Raw genomic sequence first — 24,384 nt, 5'->3', positions numbered from 1 at the left:
TGGCCTTCGTTGAAGGAAGTGAACCAAGCAGCCCTTTACTGCCCTGCCACAGCTGACCAGAGGGACACCAACTTCTGACTGAAACCAGAAATCCGTCAGATGGCCAGTGGCCACCGCATTTGCTTCAGAGAATACGAAATACAAGACACAAGAACCACAGACGGTCCTCGGGGAGTGACGGAGCTACACGATCACAGAGGTTAGCCGGCAGCTGACGCCACATTCTGGGAGTGAAGGGTGAGAAGTGCAGGGGGTGAACAAAAGAGCTGTTTTCAGTGAATTTTTTCGTGGCCATGATAAAAACGTTAATTCCTGCAGGAACAAAAGGTGTGAGTTCCTCCAGCCCCTCACAGTCTTCCCCACTTCTCCACTGAAATAGCTGTAGAATATGATTCCCCTGCCACCCCCCCCCCTTTTAAGGTTTCTTAGAAACGTAACAAATTGTTACAGCAAACAGCCAGATAATGGTTCATGCCAGTTAAGATTTATTTGTAGTATCTCAGTAATAAACTCTTGATGTGAGCTACCTTAAGTGGGTTTTTGTTTCTTGCTTTTAAAAGTACTCTTGGGAGGGGCGCCTGGGTGGTTCAGCTGGTAGAGCTTGAGACTCTTGGTTTTGGCTCAGGTCATGATCTCGAGGTTGTAAGATCGGGCTCTAGGCTGAGCCTGGAGCCTGCAGAGGATTCCCTCTCTCTGTCTCTGCCCTCCCCTGCTCATGCCGTCTCTGTCTCTCTTAAAACAAAATTGATGGGGCGCCTGGGTGGCGCCGTCGGTTAAGCGGCCGACTTCAGCCAGGTCACGATCTCGCGGTCCGTGAGTTCGAGCCCCGTGTCGGGCTCTGGGCCGATGGCTCGGAACCCAGAGCCTGTTTCCGATTCTGTGTCTCCCTCTCTCTCTGCCCCTCCCCCGTTCATGCTCTGTCTCTCTCTGTCCCAAAAATAAATAAAAAACGTTGAAAAAAAAAATTAAAAAAATAAATAAATAAATAAAATTGAGAGAGACAGGGGAGGGGCAGAGAGAGAGGGAGACCCAGAATCCAAAGCAGGCTCCAGGTTCCCAGCTGTCAGCACAGAGCCTGATGTGGGGCTCGAACCCACGAGCAGTGAGATCGTGACCGGAGCCGAAATCGGGTGCTTAACCAACTGAGCCACCCAGGCACCCCTCAAAATAAACAAATAAACTTAAAAAAAACCTTTTAACCAGGGGTGCCTGCCTGGCTCAGTCAATAGGGCATGTAACTCTTGATCTTGGGGTTGTGAGTTTCAGCCCCAAATTGGGTATAGAGATTAAATAAATAAAACCATAAAAAAAAAAAAAAAAAAAAAAACTTTCGACCAAATGAAGGATCAAGCATAGCTCAGACACTTGACAGATAGACTGGCATTAAAAAAAAATTTTTTTTTTTTTTTTAAGTAACCTCTACACACAACATGGGGCTTGAACTCACAACCCTAATGTTAAGAGTAGCACATTCTACCGACTGAGCCAGCCAGGTGCCCCAGGTTAGCATTTTTGAAGAGGGCTTTGTTTCTGGTTCTGGAAGAGATGGAGTAAATATATTACATCCTATTTTTCTAACTGCAATTAAAAAAAAAAAACAAACAACTAAAACCTTGAGTAAAAATACATTGACTATCAGAAAACTGGAACATGAAGGAAAGGCAGCAGGATGGGCTAGGGTCCTTTGGACTTAAGCAATGACCTGAAGGTGAATTTGCTAGGGTTTTTAAATCTTTTATTTAAATTTATTTTATTTTGGCCTGGACACCTGAGGAGAACATAAGCTGGAATGCCAAAGTTTCAACCTGAACGAGAAAAGATAAGAAAAGACACCAGTGCAGAGAGGATATGGAGGTTGGGATTATCAGGAAAGGATTTTAAAGATGTGGTCTAAAAATATCCCAATGATCAATTATGGACATTCGAAACACATGAAAAATAGAAACTGTCACCAAAGAAATAAGAGATACAAAGAAGAGACAAATGGAAATTTGAGAACTAAAAAATAAATCCGTAAAATCGAAAAGCTCACCGATGGGCTCAACAGCAGAACGGAATGGACAAAAGAAAGAAGGAAGTTGAAGACAGAATTCATGGGAATTATTGGAACTGAACAAAAGAAAGAAAAAAGGCCTGGGGGTGGGGGGAAGCAAGCAGTCTCAGGGACCAGAGGGACAACAAAACGTCTAGCATTTGTGTCACTGGAGTCTCCCCCCAAAAAAGGAAAAAGAGTACAGGTTGGAAAAATAATTGAAAAAATAATGACTGACAACTTTCCAAATTTGGTGGAAGACGTAGAAGTCTACAGACAAGAAGCTGAGTGAGCTCTGAGAGGGATAAAACCAAGGAAATCCAGTTCAGTCACATAATAAAACTTCTGAAAACTGAAGCTACAGAAAAAACCTTGACAGTGGTCAGAAGGGAAAGCTACATGACAGCGGTCCCCCAGCTTCTCCATGTTCTGCTTCCCGAGGCCTCACTCAGCCGCGGTCCAGAAGCACACGATCCTTCTGACACGCAGTCAGAAGGTCAACAGCAGCCTCACATTACACGTCACAGTGCCTGCGTCTCTCACCTCGCTTCAGCTCACTATGGAGGCACTTTACCACCTCCCATCATCACAAGGGTGAGGACAGAACAGCAAGATATTCTGAGAGAGAGAGAGAGAGAGAGAGAGAGAGACCGACCACATTCATGCAACTTTCACTAGGTATACTGTTACAACTGTTGCATTTTCTTGTTGTTGCTAATCTCTCGTTGTGCCTAATTTACGAATTAAGCTTTATCTTAGGTACCTACATAAGGACAAAAACCACAGTACAAGTAGTATTTGGAACTATCCATGGTTTCAGGAGTCCACCGGGGGTCTTAGAATGTATCCCCTGTGGAAAAGGGAGACCACTGTACTGAAAAAGGGACAATAATTTGAAGGAGAGCAGATTTCCCTCAGAAACCACGGAGTCACAAAGAAGCGGCACATTTTCCAAGCGCGGAAAGAAAAGAACTTCACCCCAGAACTCCATTTCCAGTGAAAACATCCTTCTGGAATGAAGGTGGAAGGAAAAAACCCAACCCGGACCAAGAAAAAGGAAGACAGTCTCTGTGGAAAACGGAGAAAACTTGCAGCCAGCAGATCTGTGCTCCAAGAATGTCTAACAGATGTTCTTCAGACAGAAAAGGAACGGTAACGGCAGGAAGCGTGGAACAGCAAGACAAAAAAGCGACAGAAAGGGTAAATCCATGAGTAAAAATGATGTTATCTTTTGAAATTACGCGGGACAGTGGAAGTGGCTTCGGAGGTGGACTATGCCATGTGAGATGCCACCACAGGGGAAGCTGGACGTACGGTACACAGGACACTCGCTGTTTGTGCGGCTGCCTCTGAGTCTTAACCCATTTCAAGACAGAAAGTATTACGGAAAAAGTGGTTTGCACACACAGGGCCCGTTTCCTGTTGGTGCTCCAAATAAAAGCTAAACTCACGAGATTCTTCTTTAGCCACGATGATCTGTTGCAGAATCACTAACATTCTTCAATTCTAATATTCCTTCCTCAGCTGAGTGATAAAACCTTAGAAATCTAAGGAGCTTCTGCGAGCAGAGAGCGGGAGGGCCCGAGACAGTCCCCGCCCCACCGTTCCAGGTCGTGGGACCCTGTGCAGGCCGGCCACCTAATCTAGCCGCGCTCTGTCTCCCATCTGTGAAACCGGAGCAGTCCCCTACTCCACCCCCCTCCCAGGGCACCTACTCAAGACCACAGCCTATCGCTGGGAACCAAAGGGCTCAGGTTTCAGGCCTGGTTTTGCCGGTCGTGGCAACACAACTCTAGGCAGGTGCTACTCTCTCTGAGCAGCAGTATCCTGATGTAAAAATAGAGCTAATACATACAGGACAAGGAGGGAGACTTAAAAGGTGGGACAGCCTCCAACGGACCTGGGAAGGGCCAAAGTCACCCAGCCTGAAGGGTACAGAGTGTTGCCACTAGATCCTTCTGATGCCCCTAGTCAGGGCCTTTGTTGGGGGTGGTCTCCTCTCACCTGAGACAAACAGCTTTTTGCCCCTTAAAAAAAAAAAAAAAAAAATCCTTGGTTTGGGCTTATCTACAGCTTCTTTTGTGATCAATGTAAAATTTATGTCCCTCTGCGCCAAGCTGTACAGAGCCACTCAGTTCTACACCCTGTGCACACCGACCTCCTCCAGGGCTCCTTGATGGTGCCATCAGTCAGGGGAAAGGGACTCCAGGGTGTATCCCAGGGGAGAAATGTTAGAAATTCCTGACTAATTTTAGATTAGGCCTGAACTATTTACCATGGCATGCAAGTTAGAAGCTTCTGGATGTATCTCTTCTCCTGACTTGGGCATCATTGCTCCTTGGGGGCCAGTCAAATGTCCCAAGACTATCAGAGAATGCTCTGAATTCTATCACCCCTGCCTCACAGAGGCTGCGTCTATCAACAGTCTTGGGGACAATGACAGTAAAGTGGAAAATGCTTTGTAAACTGTCAGTTAACAAAATATGAAATGGGGTAAAAATGCCCATGTTTAAAAACATGGATCATTATTTAAAATGCAGCATTTGAGCTATGCAAAATGGAGGGTATATGGGGAAATTCTTGCTTCTCTAAGGGCCCCCAAACCACCTCCAGATTAAAGTCAGCACACATGTACATTTCACATGCTTTTATATAATATGTACAGTATTATATTGCCTCTCCTCAGATGTATGATTGCTTAGAACTGCTAGATGCTTCAATCTTGCCATGGTCAAACCACACCACTGTTTGAAAAAGGCTGTCGTCTATACTTTTCCTGTCCTACACATGTAATACTGTCTTTCTGGCTCTCTGGGCCTCACCCTAAACTTTAAAGGTGTGTGTAATGGGAGACGGGAGAGAACGAGCAGGTGTTTGCTCTCAGACTGGAAAGACACGGGAAGGACTGCAAGGTGCTCTGGCCAACACGTTCTCCCTTCCAGTTTCCCCCTCTTGCCGCCACTGAAAGTGGACTTTCAGACGCTGCTGAACAGCCGGGTGCGTAAAGCACCTGCTCGCACGCTGCACAGACACGAGGGGCGGTGCTCCCTGCGGTCCTCGGTCCTATCTCCCTCCAGATCTTGTGGGGGTGCAACAGAGCTCGGCTTGGACTCTGCATTCAGCCAAAGTCTTTGGAGGTCTGCCGTTACCCTTACTGGCATTCCTGAGCGCCACCTGACCAAGTCAGCCTCCTGTCAGCAGTTCCAGAAAGGATCTGTCAGTATTTTGAACATTCGCTTTCACGTATTTCAAGTGTTCAGGGCGTTAGGATGTGAAAAATCTAATGTGCCTCACGTGTTGAAGTTATGTCAGTTTTGCTGTAAAGATATTTTATTATTGCAAATATATAGTTATAATTAGTAACTGTAAAAGCTATTAGTGTTCTGAATTAAGGCAATTAGGAGCTTTCAAATAGTCAAGTTGGGATGTGGGCCAACACTTACTACTAATGTCAAGATGGGATGCAGGCCGACACTTACCACTAATGTTAAGAGTAATCAGGATAACTTTGGGAAGAGGACTGCTTTGTGAGCTGACAGGTATTTAGAAACATTTTTTTAAATGTTTATTTTATTTATTTTTGAGAGAGAGAGCGTGTGAGCAGGGGAGGGACAGAGAGAGAGGGAGAGAGAGAATTCCAAGCGGGCTCCTCACTGTCAGCACAGAGCCCGATACGGGGACCGATTTCAGGAACTGTGAGATCACGACCTGAGCCGAAATCAAGAGTCGGACGCTTAACCGGCTGAGCCACCCAGGCGCCCCTATAAAACATTTTTCTTAAAGGATAGAGTACAAGATTTATGTCATAATTCCACCTGAAAACAACCCGAACGTCCTTCAAGTCACAGACTGGAATACTGTTCAGCAATAAAAAGGAGTATGCTGTTGATAAATGCAATGGAACAGATGACTCTCAAACAGATGACACAAGTCAAAAAAGCCAGACTCGAAGGCTGCACCCTAGCTAATTACATTTCAGGCACTGTGGAAAAGACGAACCCGTATGAACAGAAGGCAGAGTAGCACTTGCCAGGGGCTGGGGAAGGGGAGGGGATGATTCCAAGGAGCAAAGGGAACTCTCCGGGGTGATGAAAATGTTCTGTGCGTTGACTGTGGTGGTGGTTACGTGACTATACGTATTAATCTAATTCATAGAGCTGTACACCCAAAAGGGTGACTTTTACTGTATGTAAATTATAGCCTAGTAAACCCGACCCTCAAAAGAGGATTCACACCATAATTCTGATATTTGTAAAATTATGTTACACTAGTCTTTGTAGTATTAATTAAAATATCTGTCAAGAATTGTATTAATTTTATTTGATTCCAATCAGGCTGTGAGTCTTAAGGAGAACATATTTCTTTTTGAGAATTCTTTCATATCGTGGAGAAGGGTGAACTTAGAATGCCCACTTCACCATCTCCACATTTTATGAGGAGAAAAACCCATCAAAATCATGTATAATAGCTGCAATAATTCATGGAAACGCAAGCTGTTGCAGCCACTTTGGAAAACAGTATGGACGTTCCTCAAAAAAACTAAAAATAGAACTACCCTATGCCCCAGCAATTGCACCACTAGGCATTTATCCAAGGGATACAGATGTGCTGTTTCGAAGGGACACATGCACCCCCATGTTTATAGCAGCACTATCCACAATAGCCAAAGTATGGCAAGAGCCCAAATGTCCATCGATGGATGAATGGATAAAGAAGATGTGGTATATATATATATATATATATATATATACATACACACAGTGGAGTATTACTCGGCAATCAAAAAGAATGAAATCTGGCCATTTGCAACTATGTGGATGGAACTGGAGGGTATCATGCTAAGTGAAACTAGTCAGTCAGAGAAAGACAAATATCATAGGACTTCACTCATATGAGGACTTTAAGAGACAAAACAGATGAACATAAGGGAAGGGAAACAAAAATAATATAAAAACAGGGAGGGGGACAAAACAGAAGAGACTCATAAATAGGGAGAATAAACTGAGGGTTACTGGAGGGGTTGTGGGAGGGGGGATGGGCTAAATGGGGAAGGGGCACTAAGGAATCTCCTCCTGAAATCATTGTTGCACTAGATGCTAACTAATTTGGACATAAATTTAAAAAAATAAAACAAAAGAAATAGCTGCAATAATTCATTTTTGAAGCAAAGAACAGACTGAGTATGAAGTACTGTTAAGGAAAGGTCAGGCACTTCCCCCAAATCCTGCTCCTTCACTAGCCTCGGTTGGTGCTGTGACCTCACAATATCTTGACTACAGGAGGGATCCGGCAGGGACAGTGCCGAGAAAGTACTGTCAGACTTTTAGAGACTACCTAGTGGAATCTAATAGCATTATAATAATTGAGTTTTAAAATAAAGCTTCAGATTCACCAATACATTTCTGGATTGTTCTTCTACGATTACCCCTGCCAAGTGCCTATTTCAACACTCAACCATCCTGCCAGAATGTGCCCTGGGCCGCTCTGGTAGCCGGCCCGAGTCAGCCAGTCGGGGGGTCTGCCATCCGGCAGAGGGGTGTGCTCAGGGCGAGGGAGGGTGGCCTTCTTACCTTGTATCAGAGGAAGGTACAGGTGGTATTGATCAAGTTCTCCACTGAAGACAGCAAAAGCCTGACGCTTGAGCAGCATCGCTTTCTGCTCGAAACTTGAGAACAGTTTTAAAGAACTGCTCTGCATGTCTATGATAAATACAGTCAGGAAGTTCCGTTTAGTGAGAAAACCGTAGTCAGAGGGAAGCGACAGGAAATTCACACTAGTGCAATTTCTATCCTTCCTGGTGAAAAAGTCGTGATCTTGACTAAATAATTATGATCTTGTGGTTATTACTCACATATTTATTTGTAAACAGAAACATTTCTCTAATGATCATTAATGACAGGGAGTTGGAAGAGAGGATGAAGGACGGACAAGTACTCCTAATGAATTATGGTGAGTGAACCGATCCTTACTCTCTAAAAAGTATCCCTCCACTGAGAAGCTGCCAAAAAGGTTGTCAGGGCCTTCTGGTCAACAGACTGGAACTGGGAAGGCTCATTCATTAGTCCTGACATGTTATGCACATTACATTATGGTCTGCAGCTTAGATGGCACCAGAAAAGATCCTAGTGGGGTTCTGAAATACGTGATAAAAGCTGATTATGATGTATTGGTTCTTTAAAAGTGACTTATGTGCACGTAACATACAACTTACTCATTAGATCTTTAAACATGGTTTTCTCGTGAGTCAGGAGATGGTCAATAATGGACTTCCAACTGGATATTGAAAAAAGCAAAATTAAATATGTCAAGGATGACAGTCTGATTAAAGGCATTAAGAACACATCCCCTTTTAGATATATTAAAGACTTTTCTGAAAAGTTACTGAAATGAATAGTTTTTATACAAGGGAAAGGTGAGCAAAAGCTCTTCATTTACACACTAAACACAGGCAACGAATAACACGGGAAAGAATGAATAATTCCCAGCTTATGGTAAACAAAGAATGGTTTTTTTCAAGAGTTGCCCTTGACTGTTCACACAGGACGATGTTCACACGCTCGTGCTGATGGACACAAGCGGGGAGTAGTGGCAATAAACACCACCAGTTTTCAAATGGGGTCCCCTAGGAGGGGTAACAGGAGCTCAAGATGGAAGCCACAGGACTCTGGGGGGAGGCAGGGCAAACTGTCAAGCTTTATGGACCACTGACCAGTGTCCGCTCTCTATCCCTGCCGTTAATGAGGACATGCTGGGCCACACCAGGGGGAGAGGCACTGAGTGTTTTTGTTGACCTTCCAGCAAAAGGCACTGGGAGTTCACCTTGTGTGTGTACCTCAATGGATCTCTGCCAGCAAAGTGTCTGGCCGGCTGCACGGTCTCTCTGAGAACCTGTGTAAGCTGAGACATGGGATAAGGACACCACGGCGTCACTAGTGGGCTCTGTCATCTTAGTGCCAGTGGAATATTGTGTGACTCCCAGATGGAGCAGTACCAGACCAGGGGCCACGGGAACCCTGTTTTGTGTGTCCTGGGGATAATATGCTCCCTTAATTGAGATTCTCCTGAGAAAAAAAATGCACCTCTGTATTTTTAAAACGCCTGATCTCTCTTCCATGAACACAGTTAGCCTGCAAGCTTGTGACAATGACGTCCCGGGATCTGGGCTGATGCTGACCGCTCCCATTTCAAGTATGAGAATTAATTATGTAAACCGAAACCCTTTTTCCACCCAAGCATTTGCAGCACCCTTTGGTCAGGGCAGCGTTTCTTACTGTGCACAGCAAGTGTCCATCTGAAAGAAAGCAGGGTCCAAGAATAACTCCAGGACTTCTTTTTTCCAGGCTCGCTTGGTATAGGCGTAGCCACTCAGGGAGCTCAGCAGCTGAGCGCCGGCTCGGAAGCTGGGGGTGTTGTAGGCACTGAACAGGGGCAGGGAGGGAAGAGGGTCGAGGTCAAAGACTGTGCCAAGAACGCCACTTGATGCATTTCCCATAAGCTAGTGTGCTACCTATGGGAGGATACCTGTGATTGCGCAGGTACGGAAACACATAATAGAGCAAGCGGGAGATGAGCGGCACTGCCTTCTCCTTCTCGTCACTTCGATAAACCATGTCCAGGAGAGAGGCCAGGACCTACCGGAGCAGGACCACAAGAACACAGAAACCTGCTGAAGCCAGCGACAGTGAGAGTCGGTCCTCAGGGTGGACGTCACCTCCCAAGAAAAGTCTGGGGTGCAGCTTGGGGCCAAGAGCGACTCCCGAGCTCCCCTGCGAGGGGCGGCCTGCCTGCACCGAGTGTGCAGCCGGCCGTCGGGCCCGCGAGGGAGGACCAGTAGGGGGCGCACTTACATCTGCCAGGAGAGACAGGGCCTGCACGCTGTATACCGACGGGGCGGACGCGGACACCATTGCTGCAGCCGTGGCGGTGGCCTCTGCTGACAGAAAGAGGCAGCTGTGTTTCAGTCACGAAGGCTGGGCCACCGTTCACGCCTCGAAAGCATCGCATGTACGTGTGACGAGTCCCTCTTCTCACGTGGAGTATGCAATGTCCTCCGTTAGCATGCTCGACTCCACAGTAAGCATCTGGGCACTGTGATCAAGGGCGTCAGTGCCGACTCACTGTCTTCCTCCCCAGCTCTCTGCTCTGAATCGTTCTCGGGGCATCAACAGCCGCTTAGGTGATCCATCTGACAGCTCGGCCTCTGCGCCCCTGACCCTCTTCTCTCTTCTGACAATCTTACTCTGCACCAGCTCTGTCGTCTGTCACCATCACACCCTTGATGTCATCAATTTCTCAACTCTCCACTTCCAGCCTCCTTCTCTGACTATATCTTATCTTTCCCGGATCCTCGCACAGGACACCAAATCCTTCATCAATTCCTCCAGGTCTGCCCTTCTCTGCCTCCCCACCTGCACCCACGGTCTGCCTTCTACCTGGGAAGCATCCCGACTTTTGCTGTTCTCTCCCTCTGAGGCACTCACCTGGAAAAATGCAAACCTGGAGAAACCCAAAGTTCGGCCTATGCAGTTCTGTGTAGGTAAGTGCTCTGGAGAAAACCAAACCACGAGACAGACCTCACTTTCCCCCATGACCATGAACCTCAAAAAGAACCTGATGGCTACCAGATAGTCCCACCCATGGACCTTGGTGGTATGCTGGCTTCCCTTCTCTCCAACAAAATTCAGATCCTCCTTCGATAACTATCAATACTCTCCCCTTGTCAGCTGGTAACCTCATTCATATTTCATGGAGAAAATTAATGGAAACAAACAGGACTCTGTCAGTTTGGCCACGATGAGTTCTTAATCTACAACATATATATCTGTGTTCTCTGCCTGGTCTCCTGTGTTGATAAACATGCCCCTAGCTCCTATGGGAAGACCATAATTCCATTTATGACACCAACCCTGGCCCCATGGCCATCAAGGGTTTTGCTTTCTAACTATCCTTTCTCTCTGTGGTATTTATTTCTTCTCTGCTGCACTGTTGTTTTTCTGTTTTTTTAGTTTGTTTATTTTGAGAGAGACTGAGAGAGAGAGAGAGAGACTGAGAGAGAGAGAGAGAGAGAGAGAGAGAGAGAGAGAGAGAATCCCAAGCAGGTTCCATATCGTCAGTGCAGAGCCTGACACAGGGCTTGAACCCACGAATAGTGAGATCACGACCTGAGCCGAAACCAAGAGTCGGATGCTTAACCAACTGAGCCACCCAGGCACACCTCTGCCGCACTGTTCGGTCACCACACAAATATGCATTGGCATACTCCAATTTATTTATTTTTTATTTTTTATTTTTTTTAATGTTTATTTATTTTGAGATTGGAAGAGAGAGAGAGAAAGCAAGCCAAGGGACAGAGAGAGAGAGAGAGAGAGAGATGGAGGGAGAGAATCCCAAGCAGGACCCGTGCTGTCAGCACAGAGCCTGACATGGGGCTCGAACTCACAAACCGTGAGATCATGACCTGAGCCGAAATCAAGAGTCAGAAACTCAACTGACTGAGCCACCCAGGCGCCCCTGGCATACTCCAATTTAAAAACAAATCAAGTAAGAGATATTCTTTGGTCTTTGGTTCTACTTGGTTACTGTCCTATTGACAAGTGAGCTTCAGGGAGTTCTCTGCATTCATGCCGTCACTGCTCTCTCCTCCCCCTCCTTTTCTCCCCAGCCTCTTCTCTACCTACTCTGGTGTTCCCAGCCCAAAGGCTTCCATGTTGTTGAGCCCAGTGGGTCTCTGTCCGACTTGCCTCCATTTCTTGGCAGTCTTCCACTGTGTTATTCCTCCCTTCCTCTGGAAGCACTCTTATGTTTCTGTGACCCTACGCTCTCTTGGTTTTTGTCCAATCCCAGTGACCACCTAAGTGTCTTTTCTGGCTCTTTCTCTGACATCTCAAATTTAATACTTGCAAAACCAAGCTCAATTTCCTGTTCCGGAATGTTATTTCAGTCTTTTCCACCTCAATAAATTGTGTAAGCCAAAAACCAAAGTCATCCTTGATTGCCTTTTTTGTTAACCACCACATCCAGCCCATGAGCAAGCTCTGTGGACTCTGCATCTAAATCAGTCCACCTTTTTGTATCGCCCTTGCCTCTAAGCCAACACTGTCTCTTGCCCACACCACTGTGAAATCCTTTTAGTTTTTAATTTTAATTAACTAATTAATTTGAGAGAGAGAGAGAGAGAGAGAGAGAGAGAGAGAGAGGGAGAGAGCATGAGTGGGGGAGAGGGGAAGAAGGAGAGAGAGAGAGAATCTGAAGCAGGCTCTACACAGCACAGAGCCTGATGCAGGGCTCGATCCCACGACCCTTGGATCATGACCTGAGGCAAAATCAAGAGTTGGACGCTCAGCCGACTGAGCCACCCAGGCACCCCAGCAGGTATCATTTTCTGACCCCGTGTACCTACCACACAAATCTTCCTCAGCATCAGATTCTTCTAGAGAGATCTGAGGCTGGGCCTTCACTTCCAGGTTTCTACTTAGCCAGCTGGTTTGTTCCAAGGAAGAGCCAGCAATGTTCCCTACAGCTTCTAGGATTTTTTGAGTGACTTCCTGAAAAGAAGAAAGGAAGTTAGCTCAGGAAAAGACGCTGAAATGCCTAAAACCACACCATTTGGTAGAAACGTAACATAGGTCACAACTATGAACCACACAGGTAACGTGAAGTTTTCCAGGAACCATATTAGAGGGTCAGAGGAAACAAGTTCACAATTTCTAACCTCATATACCCAAAACATGATCGACACGTAATCAATGTAGAAATTATTAATGAGATTTCACACTCTTTTTTTGCACTAGACCTTTGAAATCTGATGTGCACATTCAATTCAGACCAACCACATTTCAAGTGCTCACCAGCCACAGGGGGCTAACGGCTACCATACTGGCCATCATGGGCACGCCACAGAGAAACAGGAAGTTATAGCTGCACACTGCCATCTAGCAGATTTGTTTCCGGTGTCTTTGGGGCCATGGGTCCTTGCTAGAATGGCATCCTTCGATAATTTAACCAGAAATAAAATTAACTGAATTAAGTTGACTCGATGAGGGTGAAGTGAGGAACGATTCATATCAGGAGTATAATCAGTAAAGAATCTGGCCAAGTAGCTGGGATGGAGGCAGAAATGCTGAGCCCCTTTCTCAAGCCAGCACCATCAAGTCTCACCAGCAAAGACTGGCTGCACATCCTTGCCGTCTGAGAACGGAACAATCCTGACATAGACCGTAAACCCAACTGGTGGGCTGGGGTGGTCAGGCACAGAGCGAGAGCACTGCCAGTGGGAAGAGGGGCACACGTGAGGGAGCTACCTTCGGCGAACCCGGGCAGGGGTGTGGTGTGGCTGACGGTGGCAAGAAAGAGCAAGAAAAGAGACTGAGGGCTCGGAGGGTATCCCACTTCCCACGCAGCGAGTGGGCAGGGAAAAGGTGTAGGTGTGCCTCGAAGCAGGGGTGAGGAGTTGGGGTGTCAGGGAGGCTGGGCATCATGAGATGGGAGCAACCAAAGGGAGCAGGGGTGAGGCACACCAGCTGCCGTGACCCCCGAGGCCAACGCTACTGCCAGAACAGACAGAAGGCAGGGGCGTGCTGTAGGTAATAGGCCACGAGGCAGGTGGCCTTGAGAGGCTAGTCTGGGAAGTGCTGTCCAAGTACTGGTCGTGCAGCGTCAGCTTTCTTCCCCACAAGTGGAGGCCACGCGGGTCCCTGGGTTGTCTAACTAAGCCTGGCTGTGCTTTAAACTGTGCTCCAGTGGATCAGCACTGGAACCGGAGAGACCTTTCACAAAAGCCAGGGATAATGGTCAGCAGTAACATTCCCAGGGCTGTAAAACTGATACACATCCCGGTTTAACTCGAAGCCATGGCTCCAAAAGCCCCTCAACCAACGATTCTAATGGTTGCAAAATCGTGATTTCCTGACCCCGCCATTCCATTTGTAGTTGGCATTTTACTCTAAGGCTTCCCTTCTCCTGGGGTGAGTTTCACCTTTACTTTTCTTAGGTTTTTGGAAACTTCCTGTGAGCAAATACTGCTTCAGCAAGGAGGGGCCAGAATGGTTTCAAGGGCAGAAATCCATGTGTACGGAGTTGCTGTCCTAACGCTGTGCAGGAGGCGTCTCCACCTCTATCTGTGTGCGGTGGCGGGGAGGGGGCATCGTGTCAATCCCTAGCGGACTGCTCAGGCCGGACGCAAGAACTTCAGCAGGAGACCCCGGCCCGGGTCCCTTGAGCCCCCGAAAGACAGTAACGAGGGAAGTGAGACGTGACGACAAAGATCTAAGAGCCGATTCTGCCCAGTGTTGATTATCCACGAGCACGTCCTCTAAAGGCGGCCACTACTCCTGGAACGGTGGCATCGCCACCCTTTTCACACACAGACCTGCAGGTCTCTTTGGTCCTTCTTGCTTTCCAGGTTGGGAGTTCTCGTCACAAAGTCGTTCAGCATGCTGTTGAGAGACAAGCAGCTTCAGACTAAGAATGTTGCAGGAACAAGATGTATTCCGGCAGGAAAGCACGGTGACGTGACTGCTGGGGCACGGTACCTGAGAAGCAGAAAGTATCCAGGCGGAGCTAGATTCAACTGTACGGATTCCTTTAGCACGCCCAACAACGAAGGAAAGTTCTCTTGCAAGGCCGTGACTGGGAGCCTATGTTTAAAAAACCAGGAAAAAATAACCCGACGGTGAACAAGTCAAAACATACATTATAAGCACATTTTAGGTCCAGGCAGTTGGAAAGCAGAGGGCATATGGCCTATCTGACTGACCTCTTTGTTCTTGTTCAAATTAAAATACGCACGGGCTACATTTTTGTATTCTGGCAAGAACCTGGGGAGTCTGGAAACCAGAAATCCTGCTGCTGACAAGTCAGATGCTCCCAGTTTCCTGTGTATCAAATAAAGGCCTTGAACCAGAGGACTATCTGACCCCTTGGGCCAGTCTAGCTCTAATATCTGGCCTTTCCAGTGTCGCAGCCATCAGCCCACAAGGTCACCCGCCAGGAGCTGATCTTCAGTAGTTTTCATGGTGAGGCCACATAGCGCGACAGGCCGCAGCCCAAGGGCCCCAGGTTCAAGTCCTGAGCCACCTCAGCAGTGCCTCCCCTGCAAGAGGAGGAGGATGGAAATCTGCAGCTGCTGATGGCTCATGGGTCACTGAGACCACCGTAATGCTGAGACCCGCCAGCATTACAAAGCACGGCAGTGACCACCAGGACGGACGTGACCAGCTCCTCTTTAACCCCTGGAAGAAGGAACTGGAAAATCGCTTGTGGGCGAAGTATCGACAGCGGGTTCGAACTTAACCCCAGACCCAGGGACTCCTGGGACTATGACGCTCGGATCTACCCGCCTGTAGCCGTGGGGGTGGCAAGCTGCAAGAAGCTTGGCCCGAGAGCCTTGTTAACCAAGGAGCTGGGACCTGGTTGTCAGACTGCCTGACCGTGCAATTCCCGCCACACGAGAAGGGGGCTATGTCCCCCACTTCGCCTTCGTGACTGCGACAGAGGCAGCCCCGCACGGTGGGTCCGGTAAGGCTTCCCTTCCACCTGGGGAACCTGCTTCAACCTCCCCTGTAGCAGAGGCTGAAAACAGACACGAAGCTCACAGGCAGAAACCACAGGAAAGCACCGAGGACTCAAAACAATCACTTCTCCTTTTTCTAAGTCTTTAACACTTTGACGCCGAATGTGAAGTGTTCAAGGGACAGCACATGGATTTTACAAAGTCCGATTAGATCTCTGGAGAAGAAAGAAGAGCCTCAGGGCATTTATTCTCACACCTTGGGAAGAAACCAGGTAGGACACCTTCAAGATGCTTTCTGAACTAAGGCTCTCCAGTTGGCAAGAAATGCAATTGGGAGTCATGTTTACAATCAGCGCAACTGCATCTGTGCAGTGATTACTGCGATTGAGCAAAGTTTGTGAAGGGTTGCCTTACCTTTGGATGAAAGCATAGCAAAACTGCAACACAGGGATATCCACGAGCGGCGCTTTCTGAAAATGAAAGTGAAACCAATTACTCCAAGTTGGTTAGGAAATAAGGTTAAAAAAAGAATTAGAATACAAAACGAAAGAGAGTCTATATCCTCACAAAGCAAAGGATTTTAGCCAGAGTCTCTCAGATGGGATAGCACATGTGAAAGCAGCCCCCAAGTGTGACAAAACACATGCACACTGTGAGGTCCCAAATCATCACCGCCCTTCTTACCAGACTTCAGGGCGAGTCCCCTCCAGGCTTGTAACAGGTATTTGGGGGAAGCTGTGGTGTAATAAAACTCTGGTGGCCCAAGTGGACCCTCATGAGTGCATGCGACTCACTACCGACAAGAGACAATAAAAAGTTCTAATTCTTAGCTCAAGGAATTCCCTCAAACTCAGCCCAGACAACTTCCCTACATCCCAAGGGGTTGGAGCCACTTAGAAACTGGTTTTGAAAACATATTTTTTTCTCTTCTTGCTTATAAAAAGCTATTTGTGGAAGTTATGGAAGTTGAACTGATTAACTAATCAATAAAATGTAATTTTGTTGTTTGAACAGTCAAAAACCAGCCAGCCAGACGAGATCTAATGGGTTTTTTTAATGTTTATTTATATATTTTGAGAGAGAGCAGGCACACGCATGAGTGAGGAAGGAAGAGAGAGAGAGGGAGAGAGGATCACAAGCAGCTCCACACTGACACAGGGCTCAATCTCACAAACCTGGAGATCATGACCTGAGCCAAAATCAAACCCGACACTCAACTGACAGAGCCACCCAGGCGCCCCCTCGTGGTTTATTTCTAGCCCACGAGTTGCAGATATTTGTAGAATTTCAAGCCACATGAAGGAACAAAACTACAAGGGCCTGCCTGGTCCACAAAAGCCATCACAGAGCCTCCTTCTGGAGGACAGCTCCCTCTGGTTCTGCAGCTGTAATGCTGAGGGTCAGTTTCCTGACACCTGAGACTGGCTCAGAGTTATAGATGCAAAGTCACCGAGGATCTGACAGTTTCTCCAACCCTGCTCCTCTCTTCAGGGTTGATTACTTTAATATTTATGGACCAGAACGAAAGACGACAAGTCTCCCGGGCATTCGAGGGAGGCCCCGGGGGCAGACGTCCAACACACGCCGTGGACGTCTCCCATGACATTTCACAGCTGATCCCTTAAGGGCTTCAACAGCTCCATCATCCGGGCCTCGTGGCGCTCATGTTTAGGTTGGCTCGTCTTCTTTTCCCAACTAGAACACAGCTGACTGAGGGCAGACACGGTTTCACTACTGAGGATTCCCTACCCCCGAAGCACAGTTATCTTCAGTTTTGGAACGAAGGAAGGGCACAGCTGACTGGCTGGAGGACCTCGCAGGCCTGTGCCACGTGCCACTGGCTGGAAGACCACTACCCTGCGCCACGTGCAAGGGGGGCCCTTCTGGAGGAAGACGTGACCAGAGGCAGAGTTGTGCTCCAAGACAAGCAGAGCTATGAACATGGCCTAAGACCTTCTTGGCCAGTTTTCTCACATACAGGGTGACAAATGGCTGAGAACAGTGCTTATTCCAGGGTTCAGCTTTTGTTTGCCATCCTGGGTGAGAACTTTAAAATTCAAAGCTATATTCCTTTGTTATAAAACTTTTTTATTGTAATAAAGTGTACATAAAATTTACCATTTTAACCATTTCTGTTTTTTTTAATTTTTAAAAACCATTTATTTAGCTTCTGAGAGAGAGAGAGAGAGAGAGAGAGAGAGATAGAGAGAGGGGGCAAGGGAGGGGCAGAGAGACACACACACACACACACACACACACACACACACACACACAGAATCCAAAGCAGACTCCAGGCTCTGAGCTGTCAGCACAGAGCTGGATGCAGGGCTCGAACCCACAAGCTGTGAGATCATGACCTGAGCCAAAGTCAGACACAACTGACTGAGCCACCCAGGCGCCCCTCATTATAACCATTTCTACGTGTCCAGGTCCGTGGCGTTAAGTTCCTTCACAATGTTGTGCAGCCATCTTCACCAGCCGTCTCCAGGACTTGTTTATCTTCCCAAACTGAAACTCTGTCCCCGTCCAACAGTAACTCCTGTCCTCTCTCCTCCCACTTCTGGCAACACTACTCTGCTTTCTGTCTACACAACTGAATATTCCAGAGACGTCCTATCAGTGGAATCCTTTCACTTTGGTCCTTCTGTGACTGGCTTCGCTTGACATGTCCTCAACGTTCATCCGTGCTGCAGCAGGTGTCAGAATTAACTTCCTTTCTAAGGCTGAGGAATACCCCGTTGCGTGGGTGCACCTGCTTTGGTTTATGTAATCATTCGTCGAAGGATACCTGGGGTGCTTCTCCCCTTTCACTTCCGTGAGCAACGCTACTACAAACACTGGTATACAACAAATACCTGTTTTATTTATTTATTTATTTATTTATTTATTTATTTATTTATTTTATTTTTGGGACAGAGAGAGACAGAGCATGAACGGGGGAGGGGCAGAGAGAGAGGGAGACACAGAATCGGAAACAGGCTCCAGGCTCTGAGCCATCAGCCCAGAGCCTGACGCGGGGCTCGAACTCACGGACCGCGAGATCGTGACCTGGCTGAAGTCGGACGCTTAACCGACTGCGCCACCCAGGCGCCCCAACAAATACCTGTTTGAGTGAAACTGTAATTTTATTTATTTTATTTTATATATTTTTAACGTTTACTTTGGAAAGCGAGAGCGTGCACGCATGCTCAGACGTGCGTGTGAGCGTGGGGGAGGGGCAGAGAGAGAGAGAGAGAGAGGGAGACACAGAATCTGGAGCAGGCTGACAGCTCAGAGCCTGACACAGGGCTTGAACTCATGGACCACGAGATCTTGACCTGAACCGAAAGTGGATGCTTCACTGACTGCCCTACCCAGCTGCCAAAAAAAAATTTTTTTTTTTTTTCAGTAAAACTGCATTTTTAAATAATCACTTTGACCGTTCCACTAGTTTCCATTTAGGTAATTATTCTTATACTTTTCCTAACAATTTTAAATCACTTCATAGAATGCAATTATTTCAAGGCTGAAATAAATGCCTGCTTTCTATCAAATTAATGAATTAAGAACAAAAACAGCTCCTACACTTTCAGTGAGGCTCCCCGCTTTGGTAAAAACAAAAACCTCTGGGAAGCCTGGCTGGCTCGGTCAATGGAGCGTGTGACTCCTGTTCTTGGGGTTGGGAGTTCAAGCCCCATGTTGGATGTAGAGTTTACTTAAAAATAAAATCTTACCCAAAAAAAAAAAAACAAAAACAAAAAAACCCCAAGTGGTTTTGTTTCAAAACCACTGTATGTGACTGCACGAGGCCTTCGGCAGCGAGGACTCCACACCCGCTATGCAGAAACGGCCTGCAAAACCATAGGAGCCTCATGGTCCCATCCTAGCTCTCTACACACCACGGCTTCTGCTGCAGCCAGATGAAATCTCTTCCTTCTCAGAATGCCTCACATGAGTCCTGTCCTGTGACCCATTTTTTTTTCTTTTATGTAAAAATTACCAAAGTTTGAATTCTGGTCAGAGCTCTCTTCTCCACCAGGCCTCCACTTTGGCCCACGAGGACTGACTTTCAGCAGAAATGATCCCGTCCATCCCCCACGCTAACCTGAACAAACACCACCAGGGTTTCTAGCAGCTCAAGGTGGTGTCCCTCAGGTGATGACCCCAGCCCCCTTAAAATGCCTGCCCAAGAGAGTTCAAGGCTGCCAAAGCAATCGACCATGTGCTCAGTCGGCACCCAACAGGCTCCTGACCTTCCTTCTCAGAGCATTTATTAAGGAAAGTGTAGTTATAAATCCTTCCTCTGTCCTTTGAGATGCACATACATTTCTTACAACAAGACTGTCTTTCTCAAGGAGCTGGGAGCCGTCCTCTGGAGTACCATCATTGGGAAAGACAGGGCCCTTGTCTCCCAGTCTCCGGGAGGATAGGAGCCTACCTTCCATGAGCACCGGTCAGCAAACCCAACACCCTACTCACAATGACCAATCCCCTTCCCCACTTTTTGTAATTTTCTACTTCCCTGGCTTTGCTGGAGCCCCTGCTCCTTCACGTTTCCTACTCCTCCATTTCTCAAAGTACTCTGTTACCTCTGCACAAATCAGAACTGAGGTCCGCTCTCTCCCCTAACACAGTAGCTACGGAATATAAGTTGGCCTTTACCACCTTCAACTAGTGTCTGGCTTTGCTTCTCTTTGATGCCTCTTAGGCTGCTAGTTCCTTGAGGCAAGTGTCATTTCCTCTTTCTAAAGGTTTTGTTCAACTTGGCATACTGCAGGCACTTGGTAAGAACCCACTCCCAGGCAATGCGTGCCGCAGCAAGGAGGGAACGATGAAAGATGGCCGCTGACCTCCGGTGGTTCCCACCTTCAAACAGGTGCACCAAAGCCCTTTGGGCACACTTCACGTGGCCTCCTCCAAGCCCAGCAAAATACCTCCATGCCACCCCCCAGGGAATCCTAGCTGCTCCTGAGACTTCTGCTTCCCTTCCAAACACAATTTATAAGACACAGAGACAGGAGGGCGCCACGCATTCATCTGGAAGATCCCCAGGCTCCTGACCTCGTCCCCTCGGATTTGCGGCGGCCTCTTCACCACCTCCTTTGCCAGGTGAAGCACCGTGTCTGTCTGCAGGGTGCTGAGCGCACAAATCAAGTCGACAAGGGTCAGCTGGGATGTGCTTGCCGCCGGGACAATCTGCCAAGGAAAAAAATAGTTCCCTTAAGGCTCACAGAGAGAAAACAAACATAAGAACAATGCACAGAAAGTCTTCTATAAGAGCTGCCCCCAGAGAAAGAACTTTGATATTTTAAATAAATATTTAAACAAAAACCGGGTAAAGGACTCTCTTGGTGGGGACAAAGAGTGAGCTAAGCATTTAATCACTGTGACAGAATTAGCATCTGACATACATTAGGAATAACAGGTGCAGTTGATGATGGGGCAGTGACACTGGTACGTTCAAGCTCAGAAAGCATTTATTTATCAAAAACAATTTTTTTCAACATTTATTTATTTTTGAGAGGAAACAGACAGAGTGTGAGTGGGAAAGGGGCAGAGAGAGAGAGAGGGAGACAGACTCTGAAGCAGGCTCCAGGCTCTGAGCTGTCAGCACAGAGCCCGACACGGGGCTTGAACTCATGAGCCATGAGATCATGACCTGAGCCGAAGTTGGACACCTAACTGACTGAGCCACCCAGGTGCCCCAGAAAGGATTTGTTTTTTAAAGTAATCTCTACACCCATCATGGGGCCTGAACTCACAACCCCAAGATCAAAAGTTGCATGCTCTACCAACTGAGCCGGCCAGGCACCCCTCAGAGAGCATTTTAGAAACAGATACACGTAATTTGAAGGAAGCAGGCTGACATTGAAAGGGAGCCCTAGAACTATGAGGATGGTAACAGAGAAAACAGATAAATCAGATTCTTGTTTTTTTTTTTTTAAACGTTTACTTATTTTTGAGACAGAGAGCGACAGAGCATGAACAGGAGAGGGGCAGAGAGAGAGGGAGACACAGAATCCGAAACAGGCTCCGGGCTCCGAGCCGTCAGCCCAGAGCCCGACGCGGGGCTCGAACTCACGGACCGTGAGATCGTGACCTGAGCCGAAGTCGGCCGCTTAACCGACCGAGCCACCCAGGCGCCCCGAGAAATCAGATTCTTGATGGTTGGCCTTGGCAGGAAATCCCAGGGATGGGAGACACATCTTTTTTTTTTTTTTTTTTTTTTTTTTTTTTAATGTAGGGCTTGAACACAGGGCTTGAACTCACACCCCTGAGATCAAGACCTGAGCTGAGAATCAAGAATCAGATGCCCAACTGACTGAGAGCCACCCAGGTGCCCCCGGAGACACATTTTTGATGTCGAGTCTCTATAATATGGCTACATGCACTTGGAAGTATCAGACTTACCACCAGTGAATACCCCACAGGTGCTAAGCCGGGCGGCCTGGGCCACCAAGCTTTCATGCCTCCTCAGGGAATAGGAGCCTATGTTGGACACTGAGATAGTGTCCAGGGGGTGGGAAAGACCCTCTGAGGGAGGTGTGACGTAGGAACCTAGATGGTCAAGAGAGAAAAAAGGAAGAGGCTTGTGTTGGTTTTGCAGAAATAAACCAAGTCCCTTGAGGACTGAGTGATGGACCACAGTGAGTGGATAAAGAATGGATGAAATGCGAAACGAAGTTATCTTTGGGAACAGGAACGTGAGGATTTGAATCAGGTATAAATTTTTGTAAGTACTATTTTTACAAATTAAAAAGCCTATGGGTCCTGGGTGATAATGATGTGTCAAAAAGTAGGTTCCTGACTGTAACAAACACACCACTTTGTGGGGAGGTGTTGATAATGGGGGACACCATGCGTGTGTAGGGTAGGGGATACTGGGGAAATCTCTGTACTTTCCCCTCAATTTTGCTGTGAACCTAAGACTTCTCTTAAAACAAAAAGTAAAGTATCTTATGGTTTAAAAACATCTATAAGAGGGGCACCTGGGTGGCTCAGCTGGTTAAGTGTCCAACCCTTGATCTCAGCTCAGGTCATGCATGATCTCTGGGTTCATGAGTTCAAGCTCCGTGTCAGGCTCTGTGCCAACAGCGTGGAGCCTGCTTGGGATTCTCTGTCTCCCTCTTTGTCCCTCCCCTGCTTGCGTATACACATTCTCTCTTTCTCTCAAAATCATCTCAAAAAGATAATAATAGAAAGAAGTATTCTATATTCCTCACAGAGAGATCCGAAAGCTGAAGCCAGGGGTAGCTCCCTGCCCGCCCGCCTGCCCGCCCGCAGTCCCAGCTGGAGTGAGACACGCCTGTGTCATCTACGCATTTAAAGCAGTGAAAGCACTTCAGCGGTTTCCCGAGCCGGCCTTTAACACCACCGTCACTTGCATGTGACTCTGGTGATCCTGGCAGAGCAAGTTTAAATACAACTTTGACTTTTAAACTCTACCTTCATCTTACTGAGGCGTTTAACCTTCTTCCTGCTCCATACTGCTGCAACAGCGGCTGTTAACTGAACTCCCAGATGCGCCGTCAAGGGGTTCAAGAAGTCTAAAATTTTTTGTCGTATGGTCTAGAACACGGGAAAAAGAAGAGTTATGGCAGAGTGGGGCCAGGGCCACTACGCAGTGCCTGTAACGCAAGGAGTAGAAGCCTGCTAGCTGGCCTCCGGAAGGCTGCCCCGCAAGCCCAGCCCCAGTCCGGTTCCCTGGTCACATGCCATCAGAATGTCCTGCGTTTCCTCTCACTGTTTCTCGTCATTACTTTTAAACTGGAGGGTAACGGCTGTGTCTGCCGTGAGCACAGGGACTTCTTCCATCTTGTTCACCGGGTATAAACAAGGCCCAGCACACAGCCGCAGGCACGCAAATATTTGTTCGAATGAATTTACTGAGCACGTACTATGCCCCATGCCTATATTTAATATCATTTATCTATCTATCTATCTATCTATCTATCTATCTATCTATCTATCACTTTATATACAACGAGCACATGAGCGAGATATCCTCCTTCCTGGGTCCTGGGTCCAGCCTCAGGGCTGCCTTATCAGATGTATAACTGACTGCAAAGCACTCACTCTCTCTAGGCCCCAGTGTTCTTGTTCCTAACTTGGGACTAAAAAGAGCGCTTACCTCCTATGTGAGGGCTAGATATGCTAATAAATGTACAGCACTTTGGACGGTGTGTGCTTTCAACCAAAGACACTCCAGCACAGAGAGGCTAGTGAACTTTCCCAAGGTCCCAGGGAGCTGAACCCAGGCTCCCCAGCTCCCCATGCTCTGAACCAGTCCACCCAGCCTGGGCTGCTGGGTGCCTGAGTGAGCCCAGAGGCCACACCTGGCACTGGGTGGTCAGCAGACACAAGACATGGCCAGATAATTCCAAGCCGCCATACCTGGCAAACAGAGACTGAGCCATGTGCCCGGATGCTTCTAAGGCAGGGACCGTTAGAATTGGGGGAGAGCTCAGTAAACCAGAAATACTCTGGGCTTTGCATTTCTCGTTTAGTAAAAAAACTCAGCGACACCCTAAATTCTGCCTTGACGTGCCCATGTGTCCAAGGCAATGTTAAAAGCTGGGCATAAGAGACAAGCTGTGTTACAGAAATGCTTGAGAGCCATAGGAAAGGTCTTTAAACCCCCAGAAACTTCTAGTTTAAAAGAAAAGGGCGAAAGGAAAAAAACAGGTTAAAAACTCACAAAGCCTTTTAGTCGGGAATAGGAAAGTTACTCTAACAAACTAACTGGAGGTTTCTATCTCCGACTTACGCCTAACTTGGGTTTCACTGAGCACACACTGATTATTTATGTACATATTCCTGTACGTACTTATTTTTGGTGGGACAACACAAGACAAAAGAAATA

General features: G+C 47.4%; 1 protein-coding gene across 5 annotated transcripts in view; it reads right to left on the bottom strand.

Annotated features, from left to right (window-relative positions):
- DOP1B (DOP1 leucine zipper like protein B) overlaps positions 1-24,384 on the bottom strand; it is a 104,284-nt gene that overhangs the window by 6,783 nt on the left and 73,117 nt on the right. For 4 of the 5 annotated variants that reach the window (XR_009262328.1, XM_058731947.1, XM_058731949.1 and 1 more), the window contains 11 exons: positions 22,968-23,090; positions 20,583-20,717; positions 15,957-16,012; positions 14,563-14,667; positions 14,400-14,466; positions 12,432-12,576; positions 9,880-9,965; positions 9,554-9,663; positions 9,304-9,450; positions 8,244-8,305; positions 7,603-7,731 (listed from right to left, as the gene is read on the bottom strand). Coding sequence is in view for 4 of the 5 variants with exons in the window: in XM_058731947.1 (XP_058587930.1) it covers positions 7,603-7,731; positions 8,244-8,305; positions 9,304-9,450; positions 9,554-9,663; positions 9,880-9,965; positions 12,432-12,576; positions 14,400-14,466; positions 14,563-14,667; positions 15,957-16,012; positions 20,583-20,717; positions 22,968-23,090 (1,165 nt within the window). In the remaining variant the exon portion in view is untranslated. The remainder of the gene's footprint in view (positions 1-7,602; positions 7,732-8,243; positions 8,306-9,303; positions 9,451-9,553; positions 9,664-9,879; positions 9,966-12,431; positions 12,577-14,399; positions 14,467-14,562; positions 14,668-15,956; positions 16,013-20,582; positions 20,718-22,967; positions 23,091-24,384) is intronic. The other variant, XM_058731948.1, reaches the window with a different exon arrangement.

Source organism: Neofelis nebulosa, chromosome 5, assembly GCF_028018385.1.
Source record: "Neofelis nebulosa isolate mNeoNeb1 chromosome 5, mNeoNeb1.pri, whole genome shotgun sequence".
In the NCBI taxonomy this organism is placed as follows: domain Eukaryota; kingdom Metazoa; phylum Chordata; class Mammalia; order Carnivora; family Felidae; genus Neofelis; species Neofelis nebulosa.
The sequence above is the reverse complement of the archived record's forward strand: the minus strand, read 5'-3'. Positions and strand labels throughout refer to the sequence as shown.